At 41.2% G+C, this 19,323-nt stretch overlaps 1 protein-coding gene across 1 annotated transcript in view; it reads left to right on the forward strand.

Annotated features, from left to right (window-relative positions):
• The window catches only part of LOC308384327 (A disintegrin and metalloproteinase with thrombospondin motifs 20), a 78,893-nt gene that overhangs the window by 17,160 nt on the left and 42,410 nt on the right, over nt 1–19,323 (forward strand). Inside the window, exons 5-11 of the mRNA XM_080862827.1 lie at nt 4,197–4,280; nt 4,828–4,952; nt 5,063–5,103; nt 5,439–5,544; nt 8,630–8,776; nt 12,684–12,825; nt 13,987–14,091. Coding sequence (XP_080718953.1) covers nt 4,197–4,280; nt 4,828–4,952; nt 5,063–5,103; nt 5,439–5,544; nt 8,630–8,776; nt 12,684–12,825; nt 13,987–14,091 — 750 coding nt within the window. The remainder of the gene's footprint in view (nt 1–4,196; nt 4,281–4,827; nt 4,953–5,062; nt 5,104–5,438; nt 5,545–8,629; nt 8,777–12,683; nt 12,826–13,986; nt 14,092–19,323) is intronic.

Here is a 19,323-nt window from a genome sequence, read left to right on the forward strand (position 1 = left end):
TGATCGTCTCCATCATGAGGGTCAGATTTTAACATTAAATCAATGACACTCGTGCTATTGAACCTTTTTTAAAATGATAAACTCTGCTGAAATGAATGCAACAGAAATAAAGAGCAATCTGACATTTTGGTCACAGTAGTATTCAGAAGCTTTTTCAGTGAATACGCCACATATGACAACACTTTAAAAAATTTAAGTTCTGATATATACACCACGTACTCTGTGATATATTTCTTTCCACTATTAAAGCAATTGCCCAGTGGAAACTGCAGTCAAGTCCAGGGCTGTGTTTTTCTAGTCTTAGATTTTACTGTTTGGCATTTTTGGTCATTAACTCCGATGTAACCTCAGCATGCTTCTGCATATGCCAAACAAACCCTGTTAGCCTGTCCAGCACCTTGACCACTTTATAAGTCCTACTTTTGACTGTGAAAGAAGAATATTCATTTTAAGAATATTCATGGAGTTGTACGATAAAAACTGTCCAACAATAAAATACAACAGAAAGCACAAATATTCAGATAGACCATGGCTCACTAAGGGTTTACAAAATGCATGTAAAAAGAAAAATACACTCTATAGGGAATACCTAAAACAAAGAACAAAAGATGCTGAAAATAAATATAAAAAATACAAAAATAAGTTGACCAATATTATACGTGTATGTAGAAAGGAGTATTATAGTAAAATATTGAACAACAATAAACATAATATGAAAGGAATATGGGATGTTTTAAACGGTATCATTAAAAATAATTCTGGACAACAAAGTTATCCACAATACTTTATCGATAATGGCAATATTATGGAAAACACTGCTGATAAGGTCAACAGCTTTAATCATTATTTTGTAAATATTGGACCAAAACTGGCAGAACAAATTCCCGAGTCACTGCCATCAGTAGACTGTAGTGAAAACCTGATTGATAGGAACCCTAACTCAATGTTCCTCACATCAGTGGAGGAAAAAGAAATAATTGACATTGTACACATGTGTAAATATAAAACATCTACTGATTGTAATGATATTGACATGAAAATCGTCAAGAAGGTCATTGAAGGAATTGTAGGACCTCTAATATATATTTGCAACTTATCATTTCAGACGGGAAAAGTGCCAAACAAAATGAAAATAGCTAAAGTTGTGCCGCTGTATGAAACCGGGGATAGACGCCACTTCACAAATTACAGGCCTGTTTCTTTACTACCACAATTCTCCAAAATCCTAGAAAACCTGTTTAATAAACGATTAGACAAATTCTTAGATAAATATAAATTACTCTCTGACAGTCAATATGGATTCAGATCAAAAAGATCAACATCTCTGGCATTAATCGAATCAATTGAGGAGATTACGAATGCTATAGATCAGAAACAGTATGCAGCTGGAGTATTTCTGGATCTCAAGAAAGCATTCGACACAATCAATCATGACATATTAATTAATAAACTGGAACGGTATGGGATTAGGGGGGTTGTACTGCAATGGGTGAAAAATTATTTAAGTGACCGGAAACAATTTGTGAAGCTGGGTGTCCATTCCTCATCGTGCTTGGACATTGCTTGTGGTGTTCCACAAGGCTCTGTACTGGGTCCAAAATTATTTATTATTTATATAAATGATATTTGTAAGGCATCTGATATATTAAAATTAGTATTATTTGCAGATGACACAAATATTTTTTGTTCTGGGGGGAATCTAAAGGAGCTGCTGGATACAATTACTTCAGAAATGTGCAAAATTAAAAAATGGTTTAACAGGAACAAACTATCGCTAAATCTAAGTAAAACTAAAATTATCTTATTTGGGAATTCCCTTAGAAATGCACAAGTGCAGATTCATGTAGATGGTGTGGAAATTGAAAGAGTACTTGAACATAAGTTTCTTGGTGTGATTATAGATGATAAATTAAACTGGAAGTCTCATATAAATCATATACATAACAAAATTTCAAGAAGTGTCTCAATCTTGAGTAAAGTAAAACACATTCTGGACCACAAATCACTCCACATTCTCTATTGTTCCCTGATTGCACCGTATTTGAATTACTGTGCAGAGGTTTGGGGCAATACTTACAAATGTTCGCTATCATCAATCTTTATATTACAAAAAAGGGCCATAAGGATAATCCATAAAACTGGTTACAGAGATCATACAAATCCACTATTCTTAAAATCAAAAATTCTAAAATTCACAGATCTGGTTCATTTTCTCACAGCACAAATTATATATAAAGCAATAAATAACCTGCTTCCTGACAATATTCTAAAAATGTTTTCTAAAAGGGAACGGGGATACAATTTGAGGGGGGAATTAAATTTAAAACATCCTCCTATCCGTACAACATTAAAAAGTTTTTGCATCTCTGTGTGTGGAGTGAAGCTGTGGAACAGACTAAGTAAAGATATGAAGCAATGTCCAAGCATGGCGCAGTTTAAAAAGCGGTTTAAGGATATGGTTTTTACAGGGTACAGGGAAAAGGTAGAGATTTGATAGGGTGTTCTTGTCTAATATTTTCATGTGTGTGCGCATGCACGGGTTTGTTGGTATGGGTATATATATATATATATATATATATATATATATATATATATATATATATATATATATATATATATATATATATATATTGTAGGTTGTGTATCCTTGAGGTGTTAATGGGGTTATTGAAAATGTGTATATGTGCGTATGTGTGTATATACGTATGTATGGATAGATAGAAACATATATGTGTATATATTAAAAAAAAAAAAATTTACACATAACATATAATGTAATTGCAAGGAGGTATTTCTGTAGTCTATTGATACTAGATAGTGGAAAAGGGGTGGGATTAAATAAGCTTATGCTTCTTCCTGCTCCTTTTTGAACATGGACGTTATTTGGAGTTGTGGTTGCTCATTTTCCTTTTGTTTGCTTTGTTCATTTGTCTCTTTTAATTCTATTTTTTTTATACTTTTTCAACATGTTCAAAATAAAGATTCAATCAATCAAAAAGAAGGCTGGTAATTAAGCCAGTGACACTGTGATGGACTGGGTAGTAAAACGTCTCAACTCAGGACGGGTTATTAATTCAACTGAGTCTAGTATCTGCTGTCTCTCTACACCATCACAGGCAAAATGTTTGAAACACTCATTTACTTGCAGAGGAGTAATGATTGTCAGTGGAGTGTCCTTAAAGGTTGCTGGAGTATAGTGAGTGTTGCATAGGCCAGTTTCGACAGCAAATCATGTTTATGTCTGCAGACCAGGGGGCAGCCATACACAAATGCATGCTTTTTTCCCCCCTGTCCTCTTTCAAATGGTTACATTTGCTCTACTTTTGCAAAAATTTATCCAAACTTACCATATTATTTTCTATTGGTCACGCCGATAAACTGTATAGATATGACCCCTGATGTCTTACTGTCTTACTGTTATTTTAAGAAGGTAGCTTTTAACCATGTAAAAAAATGTTGCACATGTAGCAAAATATAAATTCTAAGAAGTCCTAAAAAAACCTTTACTGTTTAATATTTGCTCCTGAATGCATTTTGCAGTAATTTATGGTGTCGTCCCCCCTCGCTTCTGGCTGTTAAACTGATCGCATGAGAGCATAAACTGGAGGTGAGAGTCTAATGAGCGGGGTCATGTGTCACCGTTGGATGACGTGCATACAAAGACAGTCTCGTTTTATTACTCAACCCGGGCAAGCCTGGGCTACGTTTGCTTCCCTCTATGTTACAATGAGGTAGCTGTTTATAGTAACTAATAAGTTCCTGTCATGAGGCCGTACCCTGTTTCGGGGCACCGCTGGCTGACTGTGACACGGGTGCACGAGAAACGCAAGAGTAGCAGAGGGGAAAAGAGTTGGAATATTTTGCTGTCCCCACAGAGGGGCTGCTTCACATTTGTAGCCAGGTCCAGTTTCTTTCTTTTCTTTTTCCTTTTCTATGGTCTTCTGGGTGGGGGGGTTGTAATTGGTTTAAATACTCTGTTGATTAAACTTACCCTCGAGGAGGCACTTTGTGCTTTCTTTTGACTTTGGTGAGCTGCTGCTATTTTGATTAAACCAAAATAGAGCTTAGCTAAAAGAGCCTTGACTGTGTGTTCCCATTCCAAGTACTTTAACTAATACATGACTCTAGCTCTGCTCTGACTCAGGTTAGTGGAAGTTTGCATTTTTTTTTGTCTGTGTGTTTTGTCTTTGTTACAGGTAGCAGCAGTGTACAGGGACCCCAGCATAGGAAACCTCATCAGCATCAAGATTGTCAAGCTTGTCATCATCCACAATGAACAGGTGAGTACGGGGTCTTGAATGCTACGTGTACGCAGGTCATCTGCGCGTGGTTGACGTCATTGCAGGTGTCTTTGGCTTGGCTTTTTTTTCTCTGTGGGGCCTCTTTGAAAGGAAGCTGTCTTTCTTGTCGGGCTTATGTGGAATACAAATCATAATGTATTAAGGCTGCTAGCCACCTGCAAATGAAATGCTCTGTTATCAGTTTTTGAATAAGTAGGCATTTGCCTAGGGATTTTCTTTGTTTAGTTTGGTCACGGTGAGATTTTCCTCACTACCTCTGTTATTGAAAGGACCACAGGAAAGAACATAAGGCCGTTGTAGGTTGCAAGATGTCACTGAAAAATTACCAATGTATGTCCTTGTTTTCCAAAAATCCAGCACCTAAATCTTTAGTCCAAACATTATAATCATAATGAACACAAACATAAGACTCACACATTAAAGAACCTGATGTTCTAATATGTCTTTACCACCATTATTAAAAAAGGTTACTGTATGTAAGCCCAGTTTGTTGGTCGTAACCCCACTGCTGTTTCACCCAAAACAGGAAGGTCCCACTGTGAGCTTCAACGCTGCCACCACTCTGCACAACTTCTGTGTCTGGCAGCAGAGCCACAACGTCCAGGACGACAGCCATCCTTCTCACCACGACACTGCGCTCCTCATAACCAGGTATCTGCCTTTCCCACCCCACCCCTCACCTCCTTTTCGAAAGCAAGTCGCTCGAGCACGCTGCCCTTTTCAGAAGGGATTTACAGGATGGTGTTTTTTCTTTTTCACAGGGAAGACATCTGCCGCGCTAAAGACAAATGTGACACATTAGGTAATATTTTGGCTTTTCATGCAAAAATATCTGCACGTTAAGTTCTTTTACAGTGAACTTTCCACTCCACTGACCACAGCTCATGAACTGTGCTGTAATGAGTTTATGGCAAGCTGTCAGCTAATAATATTATCGTGACAGAACAGAGTGGTAGACCTGGGAGGAGGGAGACTGTGGCAGTGCTAATCTCTCTTAGGAAACAGAAGTTTTGATGCCTTTAATCTTCTCAAACGCTCAAGCAACTATTTTTCCCCCAGACACACTTGGCTTGTAGATGTTTATGCGGATCTGTGTGTTTTCCTGTGTGTGCGTATTGGTGTGTGTTGACCCTGTAGGGCTTGCTGAGCTGGGGACCATGTGCGACCCGTACCGGAGCTGCTCCATTAGTGAGGAAAATGGAATTAGTGCATCCTTCACCATCGCTCATGAGCTGGGCCATGTGTAAGTTGCAGTTCTAAACCTGTTGCCCCACCACCACCCCCATAACTCACACACACACACACATAGGACGTATGTCACCACTCAAAGCCAAGCTCGACTACAAAAGCCCTCTTATCAAGAGACACAGAGTGCAGCAGACACAGGTGCAAAACATAATAAAGAAAAAAAACCTTGACTTTTAATAACATGCCAGCCTACAATGCCTTACTATAGAGCTCAGGACGTCAACCCTCCATGTGTCCGAGCTTTACCTCGATAGCTATAAGCTCAAAGACACAACTTTATGTGAATGCCAGAAAAAACCCTCAAAAATCCTAATAATAATTGGACCTGGCATTGATGAACAACAACAAAGATTTTCTTGGAAATGGTACAAGGAGCAAGTACAAAGCTAAATATTGTATTTAGTACCTGGAAAGCCTTCCACCCCCCACCCCCCACCCCCGACTCCTCAGCGCCAAAGACAGGTAAAACAAACTGGAGATGTCACATCGCCATCATGTGCAGCTCGCCTTCGAGCGGGTAATAGCGGGGTTATCACAACATGCCTTTGCGCCAGAGAGTGTTTTCACAACAAGCAAATACTGCCACATGTGTGGAGTGAAGAAAGACTCGTACGCATAATCTGTCTTCAAATGACTGAGTCAAAACACATGACTTTATCTCTCGTATGAAGCGATGTTTATTCCAAACATCCATTTGTGGCGAAATTATGATAAATAAGTCATTACCTTCTCATTCTTACAAACGCTCCAGGTGATTTAAAACAGAGAGCTTACTTTTGGATAAAGACAAGGCCTCTGTCTTTGGTTTTTTTTTCTCTTCTGCTTCTCTCCATCTGGGTAGTAAAAAGGCGCACTGTCAGTGTGAGCCTGTGAGGTAATAGTTAAGAATGAGAGATATTTTTTTCTAGTTCCTCTGCCACGGTCACACATTTTTCCAGTGGAGAGACTGGACCAGAGGAGCAGCAGATGGACCAAGCTTACACCCTGCCCTTTTTACTTCGAGTCTCATGTGGATCTGTTTATGCTAAAGTTCAAGCAGCTGGAAGCCCACTTGGCTCTGTCTCTTGGCATGGCGAATCACTGTGTTTGCAGGCGTGAGCTCTCATGAGTGTTTGGCGCTCTGAGAAAGCCAGTGTCAGGTAATGGGACCCACTCAAGAGCACTGCAGATTAATCAGAGACTTATACTAATGGCTGGGAGGCCTTTCTCAGATAACTGCGAGAATGTGCGATCACTACTAGGCAGCACAGGGATTTTTAGGTGGCGTGGCGTCACTTGATAGCTCCTCAAAGGTGAGATGTATGAGGACTTAAAACATTTGTCTGTCTTCACATGTCCCAGATCAAAAATAAATCTTCCTGACATTTTGCAAAAAAAGTATATCAAGTGTGTAAAGTGCACACAAAAAACAAAACAAATCAGAAAGCCAATGGGATAAAATCTCTGGGATTGTTAAAGATGGTTTCTTCTCGTGGACAAGTACATTCAGAGCAGCTAAGATGTGTAGTTCACAGACAGTGAGCCCTGCCTATCTTGAAGTGCTTTTCAAAGGATTTTAATCAAAGAAATACTTTTTTCAGTGCTGAAGATCCATCAAATAGGGTGGCAGAGTGGCGCGGGGACAGTGATGTGCACAGAGTGGTGCAGTTATTTTGTTAAGAGCTTGAAGTGAGTGGTTTCGGATGCATGTAAATCACTGAAATTGGTTCCTCCATTGATCTAGCCACAAAACTGCCTGATTTATAACCTCATTACACTAAAAGGCTCTCATCTCAGGATTTTAAGGTTGTATTCTCATTTGTATCCTTCTGATCTGACTTATTTGACGCAACATATCCAGTTTTATGTTTTCTCTCCTTTTTTTTGTGAAACTCAATTCTATTTACTTTTTTTTTTACATCATAAGTGACAAAAAATCTTTTGCATAGTACCAGTTGATTCAGTTTTGATGTTGTGAGTATTATCCAACGGCTTGGTTTGTGTGCAGAGCTTATTACTGTGCCAGAGGCTTAATTATTTCCTGGGTGTTTGCCCTCGGGCCCTCCGTCTCCCGTAGGGTGGGCTTCATGCCAGCCATGCTAGATCTTGTTTGTGTGGTGGTATGGATTGACCCTCAGCTCCAGCCCAGAGCACAGCACTGCCCCACATCCTGGCGTAAACATCTCAAGACATCATACAGCTGCATGGGATCCTGTGTGTATAAATACATGTGTACTCATGCGTGCATGTATTTATGGGTAATGCGCCAAACCGCAGTACAAAACAGGACATCTATGCTGGGCTGCACTGTTCTGGACATGATCAAGAAAACCTGCTCTATGAGACTGCCAGCTACAGACAGCCTGGATGAATTCATTAGTTTGCAGCTTCCATGCCTCATTACGTACAGTTATTCTTTTGCAAAGACTCCCGTCTCACTGCTTGATCGCTAAAGACAAATGCTCAAACAATTAGCTGGTTAACTGATTTTTGGACTTGCAGAAAATACAGGAAATAGTATTATCTCAGCAAATGTTTGTGATAATGTTATTGCAGCTTTATTGGTAAGATTGTGTACACATCAGTCTTGTTCTCCTGTCTGTGAGAGCAACTGATGTGTGAGGTGCTATTACCCCCAGCTTTTTCTAAGCATTAAGCCCTTTGAGAATGTGAGATGGTGAGCTTTGACCTCTAAGCTGGAGGTAGATCTCACTAGCATGTTGTTCTCGATGTTGAAGCCAATAGATAATGATAGATGGGGTGTGACATTTTTTTTAAGACAATGTTGCACCACCTACTGGCCAGTTGGAGTTTTCTTGAAACTCTTGAAAGGATTTTACTCTCTAAATATTTAGCAAATAATACAAATAAGGATGTGCATGTATTTGGAAGTGGAAAACAAACAGACCAGTAGAGGAAAAGTGCAAAGTGTGAGGAATAACTCAAAGATATTACCGGATCTGTGGGCTGGTTGTGAACCCCTGCTACAAATGACTGAGAGTCGATCTTAGACATTTATCCTTTTTACTATGGCATATCTAATAATCGGATGATAACCCTCACAATCTCTAAATTCCCCCCTTTTTTTTGTTCTGCACCAGGTTCAACATGCCTCATGATGACAACCCCAAGTGCCGGGAGGCAGGGATAAAGCACCAGTATCACGTCATGGCTCCTACACTTAACTACGATACCAACCCTTGGTCGTGGTCCAAGTGCAGTCGCAAGTACATCACCGACTTTCTTGAGTAGGTATCTGCAGCTCTCCTATCTGGTTCTAAATTGCTTCGTAATCAAAACACGTGACTCATTATGAGCTCTTCTCACGGGAGAGAAAGTGATGTTTTTTCCAGGTTTTACATGTAACTGCTTCCAGTCTCCCACAGAACTCTGCAGACAGGTCAGTGTAATGTAAACTGTGTGGAGTTGTTATTGCCTTGTGTTGAAAGAGTATTTCCTGTTTGAATTTGGGGGTCTTCCTCAGCTGACCTGAGCGATGGATCTCCTGAAGTCCTTCATCTGTCTCCCTGCTCAGACAGAGCTATTTTGTAAAGAAGCTGGCCAAACAGTAATCTAGTCACTAATCCCATTTCATCACCACAACCTTGTGCATGGGGAGGTGGCTGATTCAGCTACTCCAAACCCGCACCCACGGACGCTCATCCTGACTTCGATTCAAAATGGGAAATGTCAGTTATAATTACATCTTCCCTGAACATGACCCTTTAATCTTTGCCTCATTTCCTCTGTTAATTGTAGAGGCCTTCACAAAGGACAGCCTTGTTAACCAGATGCGTCTCGAGAATTAGGCGATGGCCTCATATGGAGTTTTAAGGCCATGCTCTTTGCATAGTTTCCAGCTAGCCCGGACCTCAGCATCCAGTGGTTGGAACTTGCAGCCAAAGTTGAAAAGAATGTCCATCTGTCTCTTTATTGTTTGGATAAAGTTGTGTTGCTCTTCTGTTTGTATCTAATTACTACACAAAAAAACAGGAAGAGCATGACGTGAACGTCAGTCGCATTCATGTTAAACTGTAACATTTGTTAGTCACTTTGGATGTAACACACAGTGCAGGTATCGAGAACGAAGCACTGGCTTCGGTGTGGGAGCCGCGGTGGTGGGAAAGGCTCTTGAGAGTGCAGTCCAAGTGCTTTTGAAGTTTTTTGCAAGCCAACAATGAGGAGCATTGATTGAAAGTAGCACTTCTGCAGCACCACTCCTGCTGAGTGGACCGACCTGGTCAAGTATATCAGTGTTTTGACTGCCCATTCTTCCCGTAGAGTAAATTCAACCTGTAACAGTTTACAAAACGAAAGGCCGTGCCACCTCTCAAACATCCCTTTTCAAACAGCAACGGATTCCCCAATGCAGTCCCTCTTGTCTGAATATTGTTGTAATAATGTGCACTCAAGTCCCGTACCTGAAAGCTGATGAAAACTGTACTGTTGTAGTGCAGTGTCATTGTGTCCCATCTGCTGCACAAAGACACTATTCATTCCTACTCTGGCACTGTGCAATTTGATTTAACCCACAACATCCAAATATAAAATTTAAATGCAACTCTTTGACTATTCCTACGCTCTAGTTCTTGTTCATTTTGGGGAAACCCTATCAATTTCCTATGTACATCTCAAATTTTGCCAAAGCAGCAACAACTCTTATAAAGTGTAATGTGAAATTATTATAAATAATCCATCAGCATCTATTTTCTTGACGAAAACTAGGAGCTACTACATCTACTTTGTGTTTATTCATATATAACTGTAATTCAGTTCAATTCAATTTTTTATATAGCACTTTTATGTTAAAGTAAAGACATTATACAGCAAAAACCTCAACAATCAGATGACCCCATTTGAGCAAGCACTTGGTGACAGTGGGAAGGAAAAACTCCCTTTTAACAGGAAGAAACCTCAGGCGGGACCAGGCTCACGGAGGGACAGCCATCTGGTTGTGGATGAGGAAGTTGAAGACAATCTTCATACAGTTGAAGACAGAATTATCAGCCTCCCTCCATGAGAGTAGTCACATATTCTTTCTTTATGATTCCTTCCACTTTGAGATGCACTTAAACGTCCCTACAACACAATACCACCACTTCTGTGTTTCACGCCTCTCTCGTCGTAATCCAAACATAAACACTGTCTCTTTAGTCAAACAAGCAGTTTAGTCTTATTTGATCCAAGGACCCACTTCTAGTATCTTTCTCCAGGTTGTTCCTGGTATATTTAGGTCTGACTTGAAGTTGTTTCTTCTGCAGTGAAGAGAAGTTTTTCTTGGTCTGTGAACTCACAGTCCATTCCTGCACAAAGTTCTAGTGATTAACTTCCTTGAGACCACTATCCCTGACTTGACTAAATCGTTAACTAGCATGTTGGCAGTTGTTCTGGGGTTTTTAGACACATCTCTGCCAGGCTTGTTCTTTACTGTGTGACTCTTTGAATTTCTTGATGCTACTTCTCACTATAGATCTTGACACAACGCTGTCATAAATTTGTAAATCCATCTCCTGCTTTGTGAGCATCATCTAAACGGATCTCTGTTGTTTTTGGCATGATTCTTTCTGAAGTGACAGCTTAAAACCTTACTGAAGTTTTTAACACTTAATTGGAAGAGAACCTTAAGTTTTACGTTTTAAGCACTACAAAGTAAAAGCACATCTTTGCACAGCAGTAAAAAAAAAAAAGGACAACAATAATTCATCTTGTCAGAGGCAAAACGCTGACATGACAGACTTACTACTGTTTGATCGAACACTGCACATGTCGTTTAGCTCTTTGTAGAAGCCTCCAATCTGTCATGAGCTGACCTCTTGACATCTTGCCTTTATGGTGTACGTGAAAACTGTTATTGTTTAGTCTCATGTGACAAGAACACAATAACCGAGTCACCTTGTAAATAAACACACTTCCAAGTCTGCCAAAGGCTTCCAGGTGTGACAGCTCTTGTTTCCAGATGGGAATTGGCTCACCGTCTTGAATCCACACAGCTGATTTTTTGTCCCCCTTCCCCAGAACATAGATGTTTCATTTAAAATATGACCACAATGACCCCTTCTGCCTCGGTCTGTCTCGGTCTTAATAATAATTCCATTAAGTTCCAGTGCACCGATTAGACAGATGACCAACTGCTGAAAGACACTGTAATATGGGACTGTCCGAATGATTCCTCGACAGGCTGCTATGTGGTTTGCATTCAGTGTCTTCCACTGCTGTTGCTTTCTTCTAGTGCAATCATCCCCTCCTCTTGCCACAAGCCAGCATTTGCAACAATTTCTTACATTATGGCTGGAAATGAAAGGGTAAAGAAACAAAGTAATGGTAACGGAGGATAATCCTGTGTAATTATTGGCCTGTCACATCAGCTGGTGCTTTGTTGAGCAGGTGTTTTAGCGGCTCGATCCAGGATGAAATTTGTCAGAGCAGTGCAGACATGTTGTCTAATTACACATCTAGACCTGTCTCATCTGAAAGTTTCCTTTTCCCAAAGTAAACAAAGCGAGAGAAGATCCTTTGTGGCTCGCCTTGCTCTGCTAACATGTTTCATTTGTGCCCATTCACGGCCGTAAATGCGGATGATTTTATACGCAGACTGCTGGTGAATAGACGCAGTAAGTCCAGCTGTGCTTTTGTTGTCTCTTTTATTGTGTCATGGCTCAGGGTGTGGCTCATATACGGCACAATCTGTCATTATACTGCAGCGCTGGGGCTGGTGCAGATTTATTTAACTTAATCATGGTGCTTTAGCATTCTAAATGTTCTTGTTTGCCTTCAGCAGAGGAAAATACATCTAATACAAATGTGATCAGTAAGCAGATCCCTTTTTTTGTCTCCATCAAAATACTGTTTTATTCAGTCTGTGGCGCCTAACTCCAGTTTCACAGTGACAGCGTTTGCTATTAGGCTTTTAAGGGGGAAGCGGTATCAGTCTCTCTCCTCTGTAACGTTACAGACCACCCACAAGGAAAACACATCTGTGGATGATCACAGACAGTGACACAGAGATGTTTACCTTGCTTTTATGAAAGAGATGAAGTGTGCTGATACATTTTAGGGTTGGAATTACTACATTGTTATGAAGAATTCTGTACTGTGAAAGTCTGCCTGTTGAATGTGTACATGATTTGTTTTGAATTTATTTATTTAATTTTTTAGCACCGGCTATGGGGAGTGCCTCCTTGATGAGCCTGTGGGCAGAACATATGACATGCCCACTCTCCTCCCTGGTCAGCTCTACAATGCCAACAGACAGTGTGAACTGATGTTTGGTCCCGGTTCCCAAATTTGTCCTTACTTGGTACGTTGTCTTGCTATCAAAATAGATTAAAAAGCCACGGTAAAAAATGAAAGTGAAACATTTCTTTACCTGAAACATTTGAGGGGACAAAAATAAGGCCAAGGATCCAAAACTGACCCACCGAAGGCTCCAATCTGACCCACTGGACACCTGGGCCAAAACATGTGAAGCAGGGCTTAATTTTTGGACTATTAACTGAATTTATTTGAATTTCTAGATTTTGTTACTGAAACTCCGACATGGCCATTCTTATTACTCAAACCTAAGTAAGACGTAAAAACTTCCTGTTTTCTCACTATTATAGTTTTGTAGTAGTATAGTTAAAAAAAGAGGAAAAAGGTAAACAAGGACTTTTCTGTGAATGAACAAAACTTTGTTACAGTGTTTTAAGGCGCTACCACATATTTTTTCTGTAATTTTACACACTTATTTCTTATGATTCTTTCTTACTGTCATATATCTTCCATTTACTACAACAGCATTTATTTATCATGTAGAAAAACTGTTAAAATTGCACATCTTCGTTCTTATATTAAGATATCTGAGGCATTCATTGAGTACTTAACCCCTTAAAGCCTGAACCATGAAGTAATCAGGCGAAAACTGTAGTGTTAATTGAACCTCCTGATAAAAGAAAACAAGGAAACTAAATATCACTTTGCATAATTGAGTTTTAATTCATATCATTTTTGCTACATTCTTCATTTTAGTGTGATTTAATTGCTCATAGTAGCATACTGCTACTGTCTCATAGTATATATCAGGTATTTCAGGAGAAAATGAATCACACTGTTGATGTAGAGGTCTTAAAAACTCATGTATCAAATATGATAGACTTGCAATTATGGGGTCAAACTTCTTTAAACTGACCAAACGGGGAATCAGAAAAAGTCGACTACCAGCTGCTTGGATTGAAATGTTTGTAGAATTCCGTTAATATACTGGGACTACAACCACATGCTTTATCCCTCTTATGTAAGACCAAAATGGCTGGAGCAATTATTTCTTGTGTTATTCAGTGTTGTTGAAAAAAATATTTTGGCATAAGAGGGGTTTTGTACATGCTTTAACACCTTGCAGGATATTCACATCACAGAAAAGCTCTTTTCCTGTTAATTCCCAAATGATTTACTGCTCGCGTTTGTTTCTTTTCCCCCACAGAAACAGTGCAAGAGGCTGTGGTGTACGAGTGCGGAGGGGGACCACAAAGGGTGCCGTACACAGCACATGCCACTCGCTGATGGCACTGACTGTGGACATGGAATGGTAAGTCTCAGTCTCTCCATGTATAGATTATGGGAAATCATCTACACCAAAAATGCTAACAATTTTAAGGAACACACTTAGGGTGTCCCAGCTGATATTCAAGAATTGCCCATTTGAGAATGTAGGTGTAGATAATGCCGCCGCTGAACCTCTAGTGTAGGTTAAAGGTACCGCACAAAAAACAGTCGTTGAGCACTGAGTTTCCATAGGATTTTTTCCACCTTCTTGCACAGCGGAAGGAAAACACATGTCTCTCATCTAGTAAATGGACATGAATAATTATTGTGATGCAGTAAAGGCTAACAATGTGATATTTCTGTCAGTGCATTTAAATTAATGACACAAGCCAAACCTCTAATGGAGTTCTGTTTTGAATCATGATGCCTTTCCCTGCTAGTTCATTTCCTCTGCCAAGAAAAAGGAATAATTTATCATATATTACTATGCTGTCGCCACATTGATTGTAGAAACCTGCTCGAGTGGGTTCAGGTGATGGTCCTTGTTAGAAACTTGAAGCTGTACTCTAAGTGTTTTACGGAGACCCAACCCCCCCATTAGCCTTAGTGTTCCCCTCGCTCTGGGATGCTATGCTAATTAGGCCTGAGACGGGTCAGTTACTTAAGATATGTGGAGAAAGGGGTGAAAAAGAAGAAACAAAAATGTAAAGAAAAGAGGGAGAGAGAGAGCCCTGATAGGGAAAGGTAAATACATGGGCCCTTTGAAAAAGGATGCCGACCGCCGTTCACAGTTGAGTCACCTTGTTGTGAACCCACGACCCCAAAACCTCTTTAAAAGGCGGGTGATTGGGTCAGTGGTCAGACCGTAACAGAGCCAGTCTGAGGCCAGCCAGCGCTCTCACAAAAGACCTCACATCAGTGATTCTGCTGGGCAGGAGGTGGGGAGGAGAGGGCTGAGGAAAGCAAGGAGGAGGTGAAGGAGGCTGTTATGGTGGGCTGGTGTTTAGCATTCAAAACATGCTGGAGAGGAGGAAAGAGAGGGAGCGAGAGAAGGAGGGCTCTCTTTTTCTCCTTAACCTTATGCCCTCCAGCAGTCTTGTAGTGTGGACCCATGTAAATCTCGTATCCCTTGTATCCTTTCATCTTGCTCTATCTCCCTCCTCACCATGTTAGGTTCTGGATCAGCCCAGTCTAGCGAAGAAAGGTTAACAGGGGATGGCTAACATCTTAATCCAACTACAACAACCAGACTAAACAGTAATGGTCCTGGGATTGTAGCTCCCATACTGCTCTCGACCTGAATGTGGGAGAAACACATAGAGTTCAATCGCACACAGGTTTGCTTTATTAAGATTCAACCCCTTAATCCCACTGGAGCTGATTTAGCTAGATTACCACTGATGCCTGATCTTTAGTGGAGACTAGTCTATATCAGAATTAATTTAAGGTTTAAAGAGACTAGCATACAATCTTATATCAAGTCAGGTTTTTATTCTTAACAGTTATGCATAACAGCATTTTACAAGAAACTACTTCACAGTGAAATATACTGTATGCATATCATATATAGTTTTAACCAGATTTAGCTGCAGTTTAATCTAACCTTCCACAACTAATTTCTATTTCAAATTCAAAATTTCTTTGATTACTCTGTCCACTTGCCACTTTATGAATCACTATGTAGGCATATACTGCCTTGAGCTAAATGTTTAAGATACCACCTTGCCTACATTGTCATAGGTAATAAATCTAGACGCATGCTCTTTCAGGCCACTTTTGTAGGTATTAAGTACTGGAAACCACTGGAAACTATTTGATTGATGTTGACATGACAGCATCACACACATAAAGCAAATCTCCTGTTCCATTACATCCCAGTGGTGCTCTATTGGGCCGAGATCAGGTGACTGTGGAGACTATTTGAGTACAGTGAACTCAGTGATATACTGGGTACATTGTGGTCATAAAGGGACGATTATGGTCAGCAACAAATAACCCAGGTTTTTCCAATCATCTATTGTTCCATTTTGATGAAACTGTGCAAAGTTCAGTTTCCTAATCTGAGCCTTACAGGTCCCGCTGTGGTCTTCTGTTGTTGTAGCTAGACTTTTAGTCAAGATCGCCTAAACTAAGACCAAGACAATACCAAGACCAGAGGGTATCGAGACCAAGACAAGACCAAGACCAAGACAGACCGAGTCAAGACCAAGACAAAGTCGAGATGAGACAAAAAAGTCTTTAAACTGCAGCCAGATGCTGCTTCGTTTACAGGTGTCAGGCATATATATGTGTTTTTGCGATGCACTCACTTACCGAGAGGACAGAAGCACGCTCCACTTGACTGCCGCGTCTCTCACCCTCTCTGTTTTTCACATAATGATATTATCCTATATCCTCGCATGTGATTGGCCACAATATGGAGGGATTGGAGCATAGCTGAGCCACTGTGTGAGAGCTGAGCAGTGAAAGGAAATTAAGTGAGGAGCCGGCTCTCGCCCAATGGGAGTCGACTCTTCTGATTCACTACAAAGCACTCTGTAAGCACGGCTCTTAGAGCTGATGCTTTTGCGCAGGACACATTATCGAACGTTACAATGTGTGTCAGGGATACTGTTGACTCCAAATCTCCCGACCACTATGTCGATCTGAGACAGCGAGACCAAGACCAAAGTCCGTTGAGACCAAGGCAAGACCAAGACCACGTAAAAGAGACCAAGACCGGTCTTGAGACATCCAACTCTAGTTGTAGCCCATCTGTTTCAAGGGTTCCACATGTTTTCTGTTCAGTGATGCTCTTCTGCATACATTGGACGTAATGAGTGGTTGAGTTACTGTCGCCTTCCTGTCAGCTCGAAGCAGCTTGGCCATTCTCCTCTGACCTCTGGTATCAAACAAGGCACTTTCACCAAGAGAACTGCTGCTCACTGAATGTTTTCTCCTTTTCTTTTTTTCTGGAATAACAGATGAGAGAAAAATGTTCTTTCATTTCTGCCTGTGTGTGCGTCAGCAGTGGCACCACCTTTGTTTGTGGTGCCGAGGCCCAGATTCATCTTCATGCAGGGTGCTCTTTGAAGTGGCGTTAGTTGAAAGAGCAGGGGACCCTACACCAACGCTCACCTGCCCACACAAGTGCTCTTTAATGTGGTGTCTGAGTGGGGTGTGCTTGTGTGTCTTTGAGCATGTTTAAAGTCTGATAATCTGCATGCCCAGATGACTCCTCTTCATTCTTTTGTGCCAGAATTGCGTTGTTCCTTCTTTACATGTCTTGGTTCTGCTTTTGCGTTGGTCCGTGGTTAGGTTCAAGTGTTAGGCTCTGCACGGGCCTCAGACCCTCATGGCTTCTTGGCTTTTAGCTGTCAGATTCGTAGGATTGCAGCTATGTCTCTGGGATAGGGGTCGAGGTGGGGGGGTTTGGGGGACTGAGGATCCCAGCTCTTTTCAGATACGTGTTTTGTTGCTTACTGTGTCGTTCTGAGCAATTCCATGTCATCTCATAAACTAATTTTCCCTCTTGCGCTTCTGTGCTTTTTGGGAAGAAGTTTTGCTCTCTCCAGTTATGAAACAAAGTTTCGACCACATTGGGTAATTGAGGGCAGTGCCTCAAATAGTGGGAGAGTAGCATGTCCTGTAAATGAAAGAGGGAGGTGGAGAAAAACTTTGTTTGTATACTGCTCAGTTAAATCAGGGCATTGGGCAGTGCAGGGTTCATGGGTAGTTTTCTCTCTGTCTCTCTCTCTGTTCCCTTCTTCTCTGAATATCTCCAATCCTGCCTGTTTGTCTCCCTCCCACCCTCCTTCCCCATCTTTTGCTTTCACTGGGTGCCGGAGTGAGTAATGCGGTCACATGACCTCGTGGCCGCTGCCTCTGTCATCTGGCTCAGTGGGCCGTGCGCTAACGAGGGCATCCCATCACTTGTTGTCTATAAATACCACCACCACTCTTCCTCCCTCCTTCCCCCTCCATCCTCTCTTTTCTTGCCCTTCCCCGTTTCAGTCCCCTCACCCTTCAAAAGGATGCCGCTTTCACGCCTGGCTGCGACTGTTTGCGTGTGTGTTTTAATTGTGTGCTTCAATGTGTGCGTTTATTGGAGAAGTACCTGTTTTTAAGTGTGAGCAGATGCACATGTGTAGATGTGTGCATGCAACTATGTGTCTTTGTGTGTGCATAGATTAGGGGCCAGCCTGCATGGTCAATAAGTGTCAAGCCGAAGTGCAGGGCTGCTAGGCCTTGTATCAGTATCCTACCCTTTGAAGATCCCAGTGCTGCTTCTCACCACGTTGTGGCTCAGCGGGTGGCAGAGGGGCAAAAGAGAGGCAACAGAGCTTAAGCTGGCTCTATTTTTTATTTTTTATTTTTTTGGATGAAGGTTTTGACCTAAAGCATCTCAGCAAGAAATGATGAAGTATTCAATGAATTAGTTTTTTAAATTTATTTAATGTGGTGGCTGCTAGCCAAGTTTTTAGTGTGTGAAATATTTGAAAGAAAGATTTCCACATACTCTTGTTCATGGCTTAAATGAACAGTTAGTGTAAATTAAGAAACAGGAAGTTGCTTTTGATTTACAGAATCTTGTTTGGAAAAGAATGACGACCCGCTCTGGTTTCAGCCATTTAGAGCTGAGATAGTGGGGTCTTGAAAAGTGAAGCCGGGGCAGAATGGAGTATGCTGGCGGAGGCGATGAGTGTTGGCTGGATCTCCGCTGGCAGCTTGACAGACTTGTTGTACGATGCCGGGACAGGCAGTGCGTTTGTGTGCAGTCTTGTGCGAGCGTGCACGTCTGCATGGGGATCGCGAGGCCAGTATCAGTGTTACTCTCAGCTAATCTCTGGGTATTTGCAGGATGTTGCCACTTTGATTTGCTATCATCGCACACATATCTGTGGGTTTGGGGTAACAAGAGGATTGTTGTTTTCGCATTCGTGCAGTTTACTGATTGAAATTCTGTGTCCGGAAACCACTGAGTGGAGCTTTCATTGCATGTGTATTTGCTTGATTACGCTATAATGTGGTGACATTTAAACCCGTCGCTGTGTGAAAGGCGATATATTCAGTGGAACTTGGAAAGAGTTACAAGATAATGGGACAACAGCAAGAAGCTGAAAACACTGCATCCGACTGTAGCAGTGAACCCACTTCCTGCACAAGCACAGACTTAACGTAGAAAGCCTTTATTACCTCAAGAGGAGGTCATGTTTTTGGTCGAGTTTGTGTGTCGTTATTTCTGCAAACATGATAGCACACAACTGAACTGCCCAGCGCACTGGGGCACATGTGT

The sequence above is a fragment of the Rhamphochromis sp. 'chilingali' genome (assembly GCF_963969265.1).
Source record: "Rhamphochromis sp. 'chilingali' genome assembly, chromosome: 2".
In the NCBI taxonomy this organism is placed as follows: Eukaryota; Metazoa; Chordata; class Actinopteri; order Cichliformes; family Cichlidae; genus Rhamphochromis; species Rhamphochromis sp. 'chilingali'.